General features: G+C 32.3%; 1 protein-coding gene and 1 long non-coding RNA gene across 2 annotated transcripts in view; one reads left to right on the top strand and one right to left on the bottom strand.

The window, feature by feature from the left end:
• Positions 1-302: 302 nt before the first annotated feature.
• LOC136031568 (zinc finger protein 39-like) lies at positions 303-1201 on the top strand. Its single transcript, XM_065711238.1, has 2 exons — positions 303-1131; positions 1164-1201. Exons 1-2 carry the CDS (start codon positions 303-305, stop codon positions 1199-1201), a joined length of 867 nt encoding a protein of 288 aa, XP_065567310.1.
• A 647-nt stretch (positions 1202-1848) lies between these two features.
• Positions 1849-15996, bottom strand: part of LOC136030996 (uncharacterized) — a 23876-nt gene continuing 9728 nt past the window's right edge. The window contains exon 2 of the long non-coding RNA XR_010618411.1: positions 1849-2327. This is a non-coding gene — a long non-coding RNA (uncharacterized LOC136030996). The remainder of the gene's footprint in view (positions 2328-15996) is intronic.

Here is a 15996-nt window from a genome sequence, read left to right as displayed (position 1 = left end):
AATGAGAGCAAAGCATAATTTTTGTTTTAATTTTAGATAACGGAAATGTGACAAGTTTATTTTGACGTTAGTCTTGGTGTTATCCCATAATACGCTAAAACGATCGTAAAATGAACACTTAGCAGCATTTAATGTCAGCATTCTCAGTCGTTATATAAACGTCACAATGACGCCATATTAGGCATTCATAAACCCTTTTACAGTCAACGTAGGTTTGACGTCATAAATTAAGTCATCGTATGCATATAAACAACCGCGTTCATGCTATAATTTCTTAGTTGATTATAGCTGCTGCATTAGCCATGCATCCCATTGAATTCCAAAATTGTGAATTGAAAAAGTTTGAAAATATTGTTATGAGTAACAATCGCCTGGACGTACCATCAGCGCTGACAGTTGTCACAGAAACGGCACCAAGGAGAAAAGTGCATATAAGAAAAAAAACTGGTGAAAAATTATATGAATGTAAAGAATGCAAAAAGAAATATTCTTCGAAGTCAGCCTTGACTGCGCATATGAGAACCCACACTGGTGAATTCTATGAATGTAGAGAATGCAAAAAGAAATTTTCTTGGAGATCAGGTTTGACTGTGCATATTAGAACCCACAATGGAGAAAAACCCTATGAATGTGAACTATGTCAAAAATTTTTTTCTCAAAAGCCAAGTTTGACTTTGCATATGAAAACCCACAATGTAGAAAAACTCCATGAATGTATGCTGTGTCAAAAGAAGTTTTCTCAGAAGATAAATTTCACTGAACACATGAAAACCCACAATGAAGAAAAACCCCATGAATGTGAGCTCTGCCAAAATAAATTTTCTCTAAGGATATGTTTGACTGCGCATAGCAGAGTCCACAATGGAGAAAAAACGTATGAATGCGAACTATGTCAAAGGACGTTTTCTCAGTGGCTGTATATGAATCGGCATCTGAGAATCCACGCTGGTGAATTCTATGAATGTAAAGAATGCAAAAAGAAATTTTCTTGGAAGTCAGGCTTGATTGTGCATATTAGAAACCACAATGGAGAAAAACCCTATAAGTGTGACTTATGTCAAAAGAAATTTTCTCAGAAGTCAAGTCTGACTTTGCATATGACAACCCACAATGGAGAAAACCACTATGAATGTAAGCTGTGTCAAAAGATGTTTTCTCGAAAGACAAGTTTGACTATTCATATGAGAACCCACACTGGTGAAAAATTCTATGAATGTAAAAAATGCAAAAAGAAATTTTCTTCAGAGTCAGGGTTGAATCATATCCCCCTGTGCCCCCCGGCGTCCCATTGTAGTTGTGTCCCTGTGTCCCGGTCGTCATTTATATTCCCTGTGTCCCGGTCGTCATTTGTATCCCGGTGTCCCAGTCTGTATATACATTCGTTTTTTAGTTTTGTTTTTCTCCTTTATTTTTTTCCTTTTTTCTTTTTTTTCTTTTTTAGTTTATTTAGATTTTTAGATTTTTTAGTTTTTTTATTAGTTTTTAGTTTTTTTGTAGTTTTTACCATTTTTTTACTTTTTTATATTTATTAATATTTTTTTAGTTTTCTTTTTCTCTTATTTTTCAGTTTTTTCCTTTTTTTTAGTTTTTTCTTTTTTAGTTTTTAGTTTTTTTTTTTGTTTTTTACCTTTTTTTAGTTTTTTTAGTTTTTTCAGTTTTTTAGCTTTTTTAGTTTTTTTATTAGTTTTTAGTTTTTTTTTTAGTTTTTGCCTTTTTTTAGTTTTTTTTAGTTTTTAGTTTTTTACCTTTTTTTAGTTTTTTTTAGTTTTTTAGCTTTTTTAGTTTTTTTCTTTTTAGTTTTTTTTGTAGTTTTTACCTTTTTTAGTTTTTTTTCTTCTTTTGTATTAGTGTGAAATAATTCAGACGTCATATGCGGACAAACACGACGTCACTCGACAGACAGACAGACAGACATAACCCACAAACAACTTATTTTTATATATATTTATTCATATTTTTTTAGTTTTCTTTTTCTCTTTTATTTTTCAGTTTTTTCCTTTTTTTTAGTTTTTTTCTTTTTTAGTTTTTAGTTTTTTTAGTTTTTTACCTTTTTTTAGTTTTTTTTTAGTTTTTTTAGTTTTTTAGCTTTTTTAGTTTTTTTATTTTTTTTTTTATTTTTTTTTTTAGTTTTTGCCTTTTTTTATTTTTTTCAGTTTTTTTTTAGTTATTAGATTTTTACCTTTTTTTAGTTTTTTTTAGTTTTTTAGCTTTTTTAGTTTTTTTTTCTTTTTAGTTTTTTTTGTAGTTTTTACCTTTTTTAGTTTTTTTCTTCTTTTGTATTAGTGTGAAATAATTCAGACGTCATATGCGGACAAACATGACGTCACCTGATCCACAGATCCACACACAGACAACTTATTTTTATATATATAGATAGATAGAATGAAAAGAAATTTTCTTGGTAGTCAGGGTTGAATCCGCATATTAGTATCCACAATGGAGAAAAACCCTATGAATGTAAACTATGACAAAATAAATTTTCGAAAAAGCCAATTTTGAATTGGCATCAGAGAGCCCACAATGGCGAAAAATGCAGAAAAGGTTTGACTTTTATGAACGTAAGGATTGTAAAAGAAATTTTCTTGATAGTCAGGGTTGAATCTGCATATTAGTATCCACAATAGAGAAAAACCCTATGAATGTAAACTATGTCAAAAGAAATTTTCGTAAAAGCCATGTTTGAATCAGCAAAGGAGAACCCACAATCGCGAATAATGGAGAAAAGATTTGACTCTTTATAAACGTAAAGAATGCAAAAAGAAATTTTCTTGGAAGTCAGGCTTGATTGTGCATATTAAAACCCACAATGGAGAAAAACCCTATAAGTGTGAATTATGTCAAAAGAAATTTTCTTAGAAGTCGAGTCTTACTTTGCATATGACAACCCACAATGGAGAAAACCCCTATGAATGTAAGCTGTGTCAAAAGATGTTTTCTTGAAAAACAAGTTTGACTATTCATATGAGAACCGACACTGGTGAAAAATTCTATGAATGTAAAAAATGCAAAGAGAAATTTTCTTCGGAGTCTGGGTTGAATCTGCATATTAGACTTCACAATGGAGAAACACCCTAAGAATGTGAACTATGTCAAAGGAAATTTTCGCAAAAGCCAAGTTTGAATCGGCATAAGAGAACCCAAAATGTTAAAAAATGGAGAAAAGATTTGAATTTTATTAACGTAAAGAATGCAAAAAGAAATTTTCTTGGAAGTCAGGGTTGAATCTGTATATTAGAATCCACAATGGAGAAAAACCCTATAAATGTGAACTATGTCAAGAGAAATTTTCGAAAAAGCCAATTTTGGATTGGCATCAGACAGCCCACAATGGCGAAAAATGGAGAAAAGATTTGACTTTTATGAACGTAAAGAATGCAAAAAGAAATTTTCTTGGAAGTCAGGGTTGAATATGCATATTAGAATCCACAATGGAGAAAAACCCTATGAATGTAAACTATTTCAAAAGAAATTTTCGAAAAAGCCAATTTTGAATCGGCTTCAGAGAGCCCACAATGGCGAAAAATGGAGAAAAGATTTGACTTTTATGAACGTAAAGAATGCAAAACGAAATTTTCTTGGTAGTCAGGGTTGAATCTGCATATTAGTATTCCCAATGGAGAAAAACCCTATGAATGTAAACTATGTCAAAAGAAAATTTCGTAAAAGCCATGTTTGAATCAGCAAAAGAGAACCAGAAATGACGAAAAATGGAGAAGAGATTTGACTTTTATAAACGTAAAGAATGCAAAGAGGAATTTTCTTGGAAGTCAGACTTGATTGTGCATATTAGAACCCACAATGGAGAAAAACCCTATAAGCGTGAATGATGTCAAAAGAAATTTTCTCAGAAGTCGAGTCTGACTTTGCATATGACAACCCACAATGGAGAAAACCCTATGAATGTAAGCTGTGTCAAAAGATGTTTTATCGAAAGACAAGTTTGACTATTCATATGAGAACCCACACTGGTGAAAAATTCTATGAATATAAAAAATGCAAAAAGAAATTTCTTCGAAGTTAGGGTTGAATCTGGATATTAGAATTCACAATGGAGAAAAACCCTATGAATGTGAACTATGTCAAAAGAAATTTTCGTAAAATCCATGTTTGAATCAGCAAAAGAGAATCCACAATGGCGAAAAATGGAGAAAAGATTTGACTTTTATAAACGTAAAGAATGCAAAAAGAAATTTTCTTGGTAGTCAGGGTTGAATCTGCATATTAGTATCCACAATGGAGAAAAAAAATCCTATGAATGGGAACTATGTAAAAAGAAATTTTCGTAAAAGCCAAGTTTGAATCGACATAAGAGAACCCACAACGGCAAAAAATGGAGAAAATATTGGCTTTTATGAACGTACTAGCTTTTGGTGGGGGCACTTCGCACCCCTAAGCCCCCCCCCCCACGCGCGAAAGTCGGTACGCACCATATTAGCTACGTGCCATTGTAGTTGTGTCCCTGTGCCCCACCTGTGAATATATATATATATATATATACTAGCTGTTGGGGTGGCGCTTCGCGCCACCCCAACACCTAGTTGGTGGGGCGCTTCGCGCCCACCCAAGCCCCCCCGCGCGCGTAAGTCGTTACGCGCCATAATAGTTACGCGCCATTGTAGTTGTGTCCCTATGTCCCACCTGTGAATATAGATATATATATATATATATATATATATATATATATATATATATATATATATATATATATATATATATATATATATATATATATATATATATATATATATATGGTTTTAACTACGTAAAACTTGCGAATATACAACATTCTTTGCTGTCCCATTGTCTTTGCATATAAATAGATTGTCAGGTTTACCGACTCTTGAACATGCAAAATATAATGGTCCATGGGAAAACAATCTGTATTCAGATCTATACCTCATGATTCTAATGATTGCCCTTGAGCTTTGTTGATGGTGATTGCTAATCGACCATTCCCTGTCCCGGTGTCCCGGTCATCATTTATATCCCCCTGTTTCCCCCGGTGTCCCCGTTGTAGTTGAGTCCCTGTGTCCCGGTCGTCATTTATATTCCCTGTGTCCCGGTCGTCATTTGTATCCCGGTGTCCCGGTCTGTATATACATTCGTTTTTTAGTTTTGTTTTTCTCCTTTATTTTTTTCCTTTTTTTTTCTTTTTTAGTTTATTTAGATTTTTAGATTTTTTAGTTTTTTTATTAGTTTTTAGTTTTTTTTTCTTTTTAGTTTTTTTGTAGTTTTTACCTTCTTTTTAGTTTTGTTAGTTTTTTTTTTTACTTATGTCCTGGTCGTCATTTATACTCCCTGTGTCCCGGTGCTTTGTTGATTGCTAATCGAACATTCCTTTTGTCCTGGTCGCTTTCTCTTTGAGTGTCGTCATTTATTTTTTTCTTTTTTAGTTCTTTTAGTTTTTACCTTTTTTAGTTTTTTTTAGTTTTTTAGATGAAAATTTTTTTTAGTTTTTTCCTTTTTTTCTTTTTAGTTTTTTATTGGTTTTTACCTTTATTTTAGCTTATTTTTCAGTTTTTTCCTTTTTTTTAGTTTTTTTTTTATTTTTTATTTTTTTTAGTTTTTTACCTTTTTTTTAGTTTTTTTAGTTTTTTTAGTTTAATCGAACATTCCTTTTGTCCTGGTCGCTTTCTCTTTGAGTGTCGTCATTTATTTTTTTCTTTTTTAGTTCTTTTAGTTTTTACCTTTTTTAGTTTTTTTTAGTTTTTTAGATGAAAATTTTTTTAGTTTTTTCCTTTTTTTCTTTTTTATTGGTTTTTACCTTTATTTTAGCTTATTTTTCAGTTTTTTCCTTTTTTTGAGTTTTTTTTATTTTTTATTTTTTTTAGTTTTTTACCTTTTTTTAGTTTTTTTAGTTTTTTTAGTTTTTTAGCTTTTTTACTTTTTTTTATTAGTTTTTAGTTTTTTTGTAGTTTTTGCCTTTTTTTAGTTTTTTCAGTTTTGTTTTTAGTTTTTTATTGGTTTTTACCTTTATTTTAGCTTATTTTTCAGTTTTTTCCTTTTTTTTAGTTTTTTTTAGTTTTTAGTTTTTTTAAGTTTTTTACCTTTTTTTAGTTTTTTTAGTTTTTTTAGTTTTTTAGCTTTTTTATTTTTTTTATTAGTTTTTAGTTTTTTTTTTGTAGTTTTTGCCTTTTTTTAGTTTTTTCAGTTTTGACGTCACCTGATCCAGTTTTTTCAGGTGACGTCACCTGATCCACAGATCCACACACAGACAACTTATTTTTATATATATAGATATATATATATATATATATATATATATATATATATATATATATATATATATATATATATACTAGCTGGGGTATATATATATATATATATAGGTATATATATATATACCTAGTTGGTGGGGGCGCTTCGCGGCCCCCCCCCAAGGCCCCCCGCGCGCGTAAGTCGTTACGCGCCATATTAGTTACGCGCCATTGTAGTTGTGTCCCTATGTCCCACCTGTGAATATAGATTATATATATATATATATATTATATATATATATATATATATATATATATATATATATATATCTATATATATATATATATATATATAATATATATATATATATATATATATATATATGGTTTTAACTACGTAAAACTTGCGAATATACAACATTCTTTGCTGTCCCATTGTCTTTGCATATAAATAGATTGTCAGGTTTACCGACTCTTGAACATGCAACATATAATGGTCCATGGGAAAACAATCTGTATTCAGATCTATACCTCATGATTCTAATGATTGCCCTTGAGCTTTGTTGATGGTGATTGCTAATCGACCATTCCCTGTCCCGGTGTCCCGGTCGTCATTTATATCCCCCTGTGCCCCCCGGTGTCCCCGTTGTAGTTGTGTCCCTGTGTCCCGGTCGTCATTTATATTCCCTGTGTCCCGGTCGTCATTTGTATCCCGGTGTCCCGGTCTGAATATACATTCGTTTTTTAGTTTTGTTTTTCTCCTTTATTTTTTTCCTTTTTTTTCTTTTTTAGTTTATTTAGATTTTTAGATTTTTTAGTTTTTTTATTAGTTTTTAGTTTTTTTTTCTTTTTAGTTTTTTTGTAGTTTTTACCTTCTTTTTAGTTTTGTTAGTTTTTTTTTTTTTACTTATGTCCTGGTCATCATTTATACTCCCTGTGTCCCGGTGCTTTGTTGATTGCTAATCGAACATTCCTTTTGTCCTGGTCGCTTTCTCTTTGAGTGTCGTCATTTATTTTTTTCTTTTTTAGTTCTTTTAGTTTTTACCTTTTTTAGTTTTTTTTAGTTTTTTAGATGAAAATTTTTTTTATTTTTTTTTAGTTTTTTAGATGAAAATTTTTTTAGTTTTTTCCTTTTTTTCTTTTTAGTTTTTTATTGGTTTTTACCTTTATTTTAGCTTATTTTTCAGTTTTTTCCTTTTTTTAGTTTTTTTTTAGTTTTTAGTTTTTTTAGTTTTTTACCTTTTTTAGTTTTTTTAGTTTTTTTTAGTTTTTTAGCTTTTTTATTTTTTTTTTTTAGTTTTTATTGGTTTTTACCTTTATTTTAGCTTATTTTTCAGTTTTTTCCTTTTTTTAGTTTTTTTTTTAGTTTTTAGTTTTTTTAGTTTTTTACCTTTTTTTAGTTTTTAGTTTTTTTAGTTTTTTAGCTATTTTATTTTTTTTATTAGTTTTTAGTTTTTTTTTGTAGTTTTTGCCTTTTTTTTAGTTTTTTCAGTTTTTTTTTTAGTTTTTTATTGGTTATTACCTTTATTTTAGCTTATTTTTCAGTTTTTTCCTTTTTTTAGTTTTTTTTTTATTTTTTAGTTTTTTTAGTTTTTTACCTTTTTTTAGTTTTTTTAGTTTTTTAGTTTTTTAGCTTTTTTATTTTTTTTATTAGTTTTTAGTTTGTTTTGTAGTTTTTGCCTTTTTTTTAGTTTTTTCAGTTTTTTTTTTAGTTTTTTATTGGTTTTTACCTTTATTTTAGCTTATTTTTCAGTTTTTTCCTTTTTTTTAGTTTTTTTTAGTTTTTAGTTTTTTTAGTTTTTTACCTTTTTTTAGTTTTTTTAGTTTTTTAGCTTTTTTATTTTTTTTATTAGTTTTTAGTTTTTTTTGTAGTTTTTGCCTTTTTTTTAGTTTTTTTAGTTTTTTAGCTTTTTTATTTCACCTGATCCACAGATCCACAGATCCACAGACAACTTATTTTTATATATCTATATATATAAAAATAAGTTGTCTGTCTGTGGATGTGTGGATGGATGTGTCAGGTGACGTCACCTGAAAAAACTGGATTAGGTGACGTCAAAACTGAAAAAACTAAAAAAAGGCAAAAACTACAAAAAAAACTAAAAACTAATAAAAAAAATAAAAAAGCTAAAAAACTAAAAAAACTATAAAGGTAAAAACCAATAAAAAACTAAAAAAAAAACTGAAAAAACTAAAAAAAGGCAAAAACTACAAAAAAAAAACTAAAAACTAATAAAAAAAGTAAAAAAGCTAAAAAACTAAAAAAACTAAAAAAACTAAAAAAATGTAAAAAAAACTCTAAAAAAAAGGAAAAAACTGAAAAATAAGCTAAAATAAAGGTAAAAACCAATAAAAAACTAAAAAAAAAAGGAAAAAACTAATAAATGACGACACTCAAAGAGAAAGCGACCAGGACAAAAAACTAAAAAAAAGGCAAAAACTACAAAAAAACTAAAAACTAATAAAAAAAATAAAAAAGCTAAAAAACTAAAAAAACTAAAAAAAGGTAAAAAACTAAAAAAACTAAAAACTAAAAAAAAACTAAAAAAGGTAAAAACTAAAAGAACTAAAAAAGAAAAAAATAAATGACGACACTCAAAGAGAAAGCGACCAGGACAAAAGGAATGTTCGATTAGCAATCAACAAAGCACCGGGACACAGGGAGTATAAATGACGACCAGGACACAAGTAAAAAAAAAAAATTAACAAAACTAAAAAGAAGGTAAAAACTACAAAAAAACTAAAAAGAAAAAAAAACTAAAAACTAATAAAAAAACTAAAAAATCTAAAAATCTAAATAAACTAAAAAAGAAAAAAAAAGGAAAAAAATAAAGGAGAAAAACAAAACTAAAAAACGAATGTATATACAGACCGGTACACCGGGATACAAATGACGACCGGGACACAGGGAATATAAATAACGACCGGGACACAGGGACACAACTACAACGGGGACACCGGGGGAAACAGGGGGATATAAATGACGACCGGGACAAAAAAACTAAAAAGAAATAAAAACTAAAAACTAATAAAAAAAACTAAAAAATCTAAAAATCTAAATAAGCTAAAAAAGAAAAAAAAAGGAAAAAAATAAAGGAGAAAAAACAAAACTAAAAAACGAATGTATATACAGACCGGGACACCGGGATACAAATGATGACCGGGACCCGGGACACAGGGAATATAAATGACGACCGGGACACAGGGACACAACTACAACGGGGACACCGGGGGAAACAGGGGGATAACCTGACAATCTATTTATATGCAAAGACAATGGGACAGCAAAGAATGTTGTATATTCGCAAGTTTTACGTAGTTAAAACCATATATATATATATATATCTATATTCACAGGTGGGACATAGGGACACAACTACAATGGCGCGTAACTATTATGGCGCGTAACGACTTACGCGCGCGGGGGGGCTTGGGGGGGGGCGCGAAGCGCCCCCACCAACTAGGTGTTGGGGTGGCGCGAAGCGCCACCCCAACAGCTAGTATAGATATATATATATAGATATCTATCTATATATCTATCTATATCTATCTATCTTCTATCTATATATATAAAAATAAGTTGTCTGTGTGTGGATCTGTGGATCAGGTGACGTCACCTGAAAAAACTGGATCAGGTGACGTCAAAACTGAAAAAACTAAAAAAAGGCAAAAACTACAAAAAAAACTAAAAACTAATAAAAAAAATAAAAAAGCTAAAAAACTAAAAAACTAAAAAAAGGCAAAAACTACAAAAAAAACTAAAAACTAATAAAAAAGCTAAAAAACTAAAAAAACTAAAAAAAGGCAAAAACTACAAAAAAAACTAAAAACTAATAAAAAAATAAAAAAGCTAAAAAACTAAAAAAACTAAAAAAAACTAAAAAAAGGTAAAAAACTAAAAAAACTAAAAACTAAAAAAAACTAAAAAAAAGGAAAAAACTGAAAAATAAGCTAAAATAAAGGTAAAAACCAATAAAAAACTAAAAAAAAAAACTGAAAAAACTAAAAAAAGGCAAAAACTACAAAAAAACTAAAAACTAATAAAAAAAGTAAAAAAGCTAAAAAACTAAAAAAACTAAAAAAAGGTAAAAAAATAAAAAAAATAAAAAATAAAAAAAAAAAAAAAACAGGAAAAAACTGAAAAATAAGCTAAAATAAAGGTAAAAACCAATAAAAAACTAAAAAGAAAAAAAGGAAAAAACTAAAAAAAATTTTCATCTAAAAAACTAAAAAAAACTAAAAAAGGTAAAAACTAAAAGAACTAAAAAAGAAAAAAATAAATGACGACACCTGTTTGGAATAAATAACGAGTGAAATACTTTTGAACTTGTAATTGAAACTTGTTCGATAAATTTATAAACTTGTATACGATTACGGCTTAAGGATTATTTATGGATTGTGGCTGTGAGTTAGTATTCAGCACTACTATCATCTGAGTCGTGCATTGAAATATTCGGATTACCTGCAAATCACTGGATTACTAGCCCCACTCAAAGATAAGTTATTATTTATTCTAATTGCATTCATTTAGCCAGTGTGGATCATTTCATAATTGTGCTTATTGAGAACTTCTCTGTGGATATACCTTTTTCACTTAATTGTTTTTGGACTGATGCCGAGCCGTGAGTGAAATTTGCTTATCATGGACAATTGGAATACCAGTACGCTTTATTATTGCCCAGTTTTGAATTTTGCTCAGCACAATCTCGATGAGGGGTTGGGCCATCAGTCTATTGTGAAATACGCTAGTGATTTTTTCCCGTATGAAGATGTTCTTGGAGCTAAGAAACTTTTATATAGCAATTGCTTCCCAGATGAGCCTATACCTCGTCGTTCGGGACCCAGTGCTAAGAATAGTTCATTGTCGGACATTATCGCTACTCTTTCTCGCTGCTCTGCAGAAAATATTGATATTCCAGAGTTCGTGATCAAATCCCCCTCTGAAGTCCCTAGCATTCCGGCGTCAGCTTATTCTATCCTTACCGCCAAAGTCAACCAGTGCCTTGATCAGTTAAAATCGCTTGCTCACCTCAATAGTCCAACAACGTCTATTAATAGTTCTTTGGTCTCAGATAGTAAGGGTACCAATCACAAACCCTCGTACGCCGTTGTTCTTAAATATCCGCCTCCAGAACTAAGAGACCCCGTTTCTCGCAAGGAAAAGCTTGATTCTTTCGCCGGACATGACGGTATTGTGTCGGTAAAGTCCGATCCGGTAAGGAAAAGATGGGTTGTTGTTACGCGGGATAAAGTTTCCGCCAATTCTCTTGCCGCATCTGCTGTTGCGAGCTATCCAAATATTCTTGCTAAAGTGATTGATCGCAAACCTCTTGGAGTAATTAGGGGACTTCCCGACAGTGTTTCTAGCAGTATACTCATCTCCGTTATTCCTGGTCTTGTTGAGGCCAGCCAGATCGGCTCTTCTCATACATTCCGTTTAGAGTTCCTGGATTCCGCTGCACTAAAATCTGCCATCGCTACAGGTCTGCGCTTGGGTTACGAGTCTTTTAAAATATCGGAATACAAAGAATTGCCCAGACGGTGTCTTAGATGCCAAAGTATCCATCATTCGTTAGCTCACTGCCCATGTGCCCCGAATGAGATGAAGTGCTCTAAATGTTCTGGATGCCATTCCAATACTAAGGACAATCCTTGCTTAGAGGCTCCGAAATGTGCCAACTGCGGCGAAGCTCATGTTTCCTATAGTATGAATTGCCCAGTGATAAAGCGCGCTCTGAACTCTGCTCCAAAATGAACCAAGCCACTATTTTAAGTTTTGCTTCTCTTAATATTAACGGCACAAAAGACAAAGACTTGTTAATTAATGAATTATTAGTCCATGACATAGTGTTCTTGCAAGAACATCTTTTGACCAAATCAAACGTTTCTAGCCTGAAGCGATCTTCTGTCCACCATTTCTTTTCGCAAGAGGCCAAGCAAACTAGAGGCCGCCCTTCCGGTGGCCTAGCAATTTTTTTCCGTTCCCCATCAAAGCCCTCTGTGATTCATTGTGTTGATAACATCTTAGCGATTCAATGTGACAGTACCGCCTTTATAAACGTTTACTTACCTTGTGATCGACGTTCTATAGCATCGTTCACATTTTTCGCTAAATGTTGCTCCAGTTTAAAGTCTCTACTCAAAAGTCTACGTTTGAAAGACCTAAATTGGGTTTTAGCTGGTGACCTTAACTGTGACATTCTTGGTACCTCCGATAGATCAATCCTCTTGCTAGAATCACTTCCTAGCATATATAACGTCGCAGTTAAGAGCCTCCCATTCACGTATATTCATAACAGAGGCTGTTCAAAATCGAACCTGGATCACGTGATCTCTTCCAGTTCCAGCTTAATATCATCGATTGTCAGGGTGGACGAAGAGAAGATTGACGACGATCACCTTATTCTTAGCTGTAATTTGTCCTGTGAGCTATCTGGGAAAATACTTTCGGCTCAGCCGAAGTGGCATACGAAGTTGAATTGGGATCGTGCTAATGTCCCACTATACCTTGCTACGCTAACTGCTTTACTCTCGACCATAAAAGTGCCATATCACCTGCTGCAAACGTCAGTTTCCTCGCCTTCAAGTACAGTTGACCTAAATTTCTATTATTGTCAAATCGTCCATTGCCTTAAATCAGCTTCCAAAGCTGCAGTGCCTGTGGATAAAGTTAGGATTGGTACAAGAAAGCCTAATTGGAACATTAATCCTAAAGTAAAACGTGCTAAGCAAAAAGCCAAATTTTGGCTACGTATGTGGATATCATGTGACCGACCATCTTCCGGAGCTGTTTTCTCTGTGAAAAAAAAGTGTAAACTTGAATATAAGGCCAGTTTGAAGAGGGCACGCTTGAATGCATGGCCAGGCCCCACCGATAAGGCCTCCTGGAATAAGGTTATTAATAGTGAGAAATGTTCCCCATCTACCCTATCTTGTCTCCAGCTAGCTAATTTTGTTGATCATTATAAGCGTGTGTTCAGTGTATTTAATAGTTTTCTTCAGTCTTTTTATTATAAGTTGCTTAAACCGCTTTTACCATACCGTCTCCTGCAGGCTCATGTCCAGCCTGTAGCAATATCTGAAATTCGCCGGGCTTTAAGAAAAATTAAGCGTTCAAATAGCCTTGATGGTGACGGCCTTTCTTACCAATTTTTTGCTTATGATTGTCCTGCTCTACTTAACCATTTACAAATATTTTTCCAGTCTTGCTTAGCACAGTCGCTTGTTCCTGATAGTTTCCTTTGTGGCCGTTTAAACGTCTATTCAAAAGCGAGGCAAGGACCCCACGTCATGTGTGAATTATCGTCCCATTACAGTATCGTGTTTCTTAAGTAAGTTGCTTGAACATTTGTTACTACCAGAAATTGAGTCGAATTGTGATTTTACGCCTTTTCAATTTGGTTTTCGGAAAAGTTTCGGTTGCTCCCATGCACATCATGTTTCAAGCCAACTCATGAAAGATGCCTTAAAAGCTAAAATGTCTTTATATTGTCTTACTGTTGATATTTCTGGAGCTTTCGACAATATTGTGCACTCTCAGGCTCTATTTTCCCTTGCGTCTTCAGGTGTTAATCCTTCCGTACTAAGTTTATTGTCTTCTTGGTATTCAAAGTCTAAAATTCAAATTACCTGGAATGGCCAAATATCTGACCCGGTAAAAATTAATAAGGGAGTTCGGCAAGGTGCCGTATTGTCTCCTAGTATATTTAAATGCGTGCTTGCATCGTGCCTGCGTCCCCTTAGAAGTTCTGTTTTTTACGGTAATACTGGTTTGTCTTCTATTGCATATGCAGATGACGTTCTTCTTGTTGCCCGGACTCGCCATGGATTGCTTTCTAATTTTACTATATTAACCAATGAACTATCTAAGATTGGACTGTCAGTTAATGCGTCTAAATGCGAGTTTATTTGTTTTAATAGCCCTTATGCGGTCGCTCCATTCGTTACTGGGACTGCAGTTCTACCATGTTCTTCTTTAGTTAGTTGGCTTGGTCTGTGTTTCGGCCCAACACTTTCCGCTACCTGTTCATCCCTAGTGAATCAAGCCGTGAAAAACCTACGCGTCGCTTACGGAAAAATATCCCCAAACAAAAGCCGTTACAACCGCAACGGTTTGTGCATGATTTATAACGCTTATTGCGCCCCTGTGCTTTTGTTTTTATCAGGCATGGCTCATCTGTTTCGTAAGAAAGATCGACATACTCTACGTACGGCTTATTTCAGATATTGCAAATTCCTCCTCCGGCTTCCTAGATGGCACCGAAACAAAAAAATAATTGCTCGATTTGGTTTAGTAGATGTGCCTTCTCGGATTCGGTCTTCCAGTGATGATTTATGTAAAAAGACTGTCAACTTTATTCACGTTTATGACCCTCTGCAGCCTTTTTTCCATATTGATACTGGTTGATTAATCCATATTGTCTTTTGTTAGTTTGATTTTGTATTTCTTCGCTGTTTATCGTATTTATTTTTGTTTATTTATTTATAATACTCCGTACTTTGTGTTTTTTATACTTTACGGGTAATAAAGTTCATTCATTCATTCAAAGAGAAAGCGACCAGGACAAAAGGAATGTTCGATTAGCAATCAACAAAGCACCGGGACACAGGGAGTATAAATGACGACCAGGACATAAGTAAAAAAAAAAACTAACAAAACTAAAAAGAAGGTAAAAACTACAAAAAAACTAAAAAGAAAAAAAAACTAAAAACTAATAAAAAAACTAAAAAATCTAAAAATCTAAATAAACTAAAAAAGAAAAAAAAGGAAAAAAATAAAGGAGAAAAACAAAACTAAAAAACGAATGTATATACAGACCGGGACACCGGGATACAAATGACGACCGGGACACAGGGAATATAAATGACGACCGGGACACAGGGACACAACTACAACGGGGACACCGGGGGAAACAGGGGGATATAAATGACGACCGGAACAAAAAAACTAAAAAGAAAAAAAAACTAAAAACTAATAAAAAAACTAAAAAATCTAAAAATCTAAATAAACTAAAAAAGAAAAAAAAAGGAAAAAAATAAAGGAGAAAAACAAAACTAAAAAACGAATGTATATACAGACCGGGACACCGGGATACAAATGACGACCGGGACACAGGGAGTATAAATGACGACCGGGACACAGGGACACAACTACAACGGGGACACCGGGGGAAACAGGGGGATATAAATGACGACCGGGACACCGGGACAGGGAATGGTCGATTAGCAATCACCATCAACAAAGCTCAAGGGCAATCATTAGAATCATGAGGTATAGATCTGAATACAGATTGTTTTCCCATGGACCATTATATGTTGCATGTTCAAGAGTCGGTAAACCTGACAATCTATTTATATGCAAAGACAATGGGACAGCAAAGAATGTTGTATATTCGCAAGTTTTACGTAGTTAAAACCATATATATATATATATATATATATATATATATATATATATATATATATATATATATATATATATATATATATATATATATATATATATATATATATATATATATATATATATATATATATATATATATATATATATATATATATATATCTATCTATCTATATTCACAGGTGGGACATAGGGACACAACTACAATGGCGCGTAACTATTATGGCGCGTAACGACTTACGCGCGCGGGGGGGCTTGGGGGGGGCGCGAAGCGCCCCCACCAACTAGGTGTTGGGGTGGCGCGAAGCGCCACCCCAACAGCTAGTATCTATATAAAAATAAGTTGTCTGTGGATCTGTGGATCTGTGGATCAGGTGACGATCCACAAAAAAGGTA

This window comes from Artemia franciscana, chromosome 9 (genome assembly GCF_032884065.1).
Source record: "Artemia franciscana chromosome 9, ASM3288406v1, whole genome shotgun sequence".
NCBI lineage: Eukaryota > Metazoa > Arthropoda > Branchiopoda > Anostraca > Artemiidae > Artemia > Artemia franciscana.
Note: the sequence above shows the minus strand (reverse complement) of the source record. Positions and strands in the feature narration are given on the sequence as shown.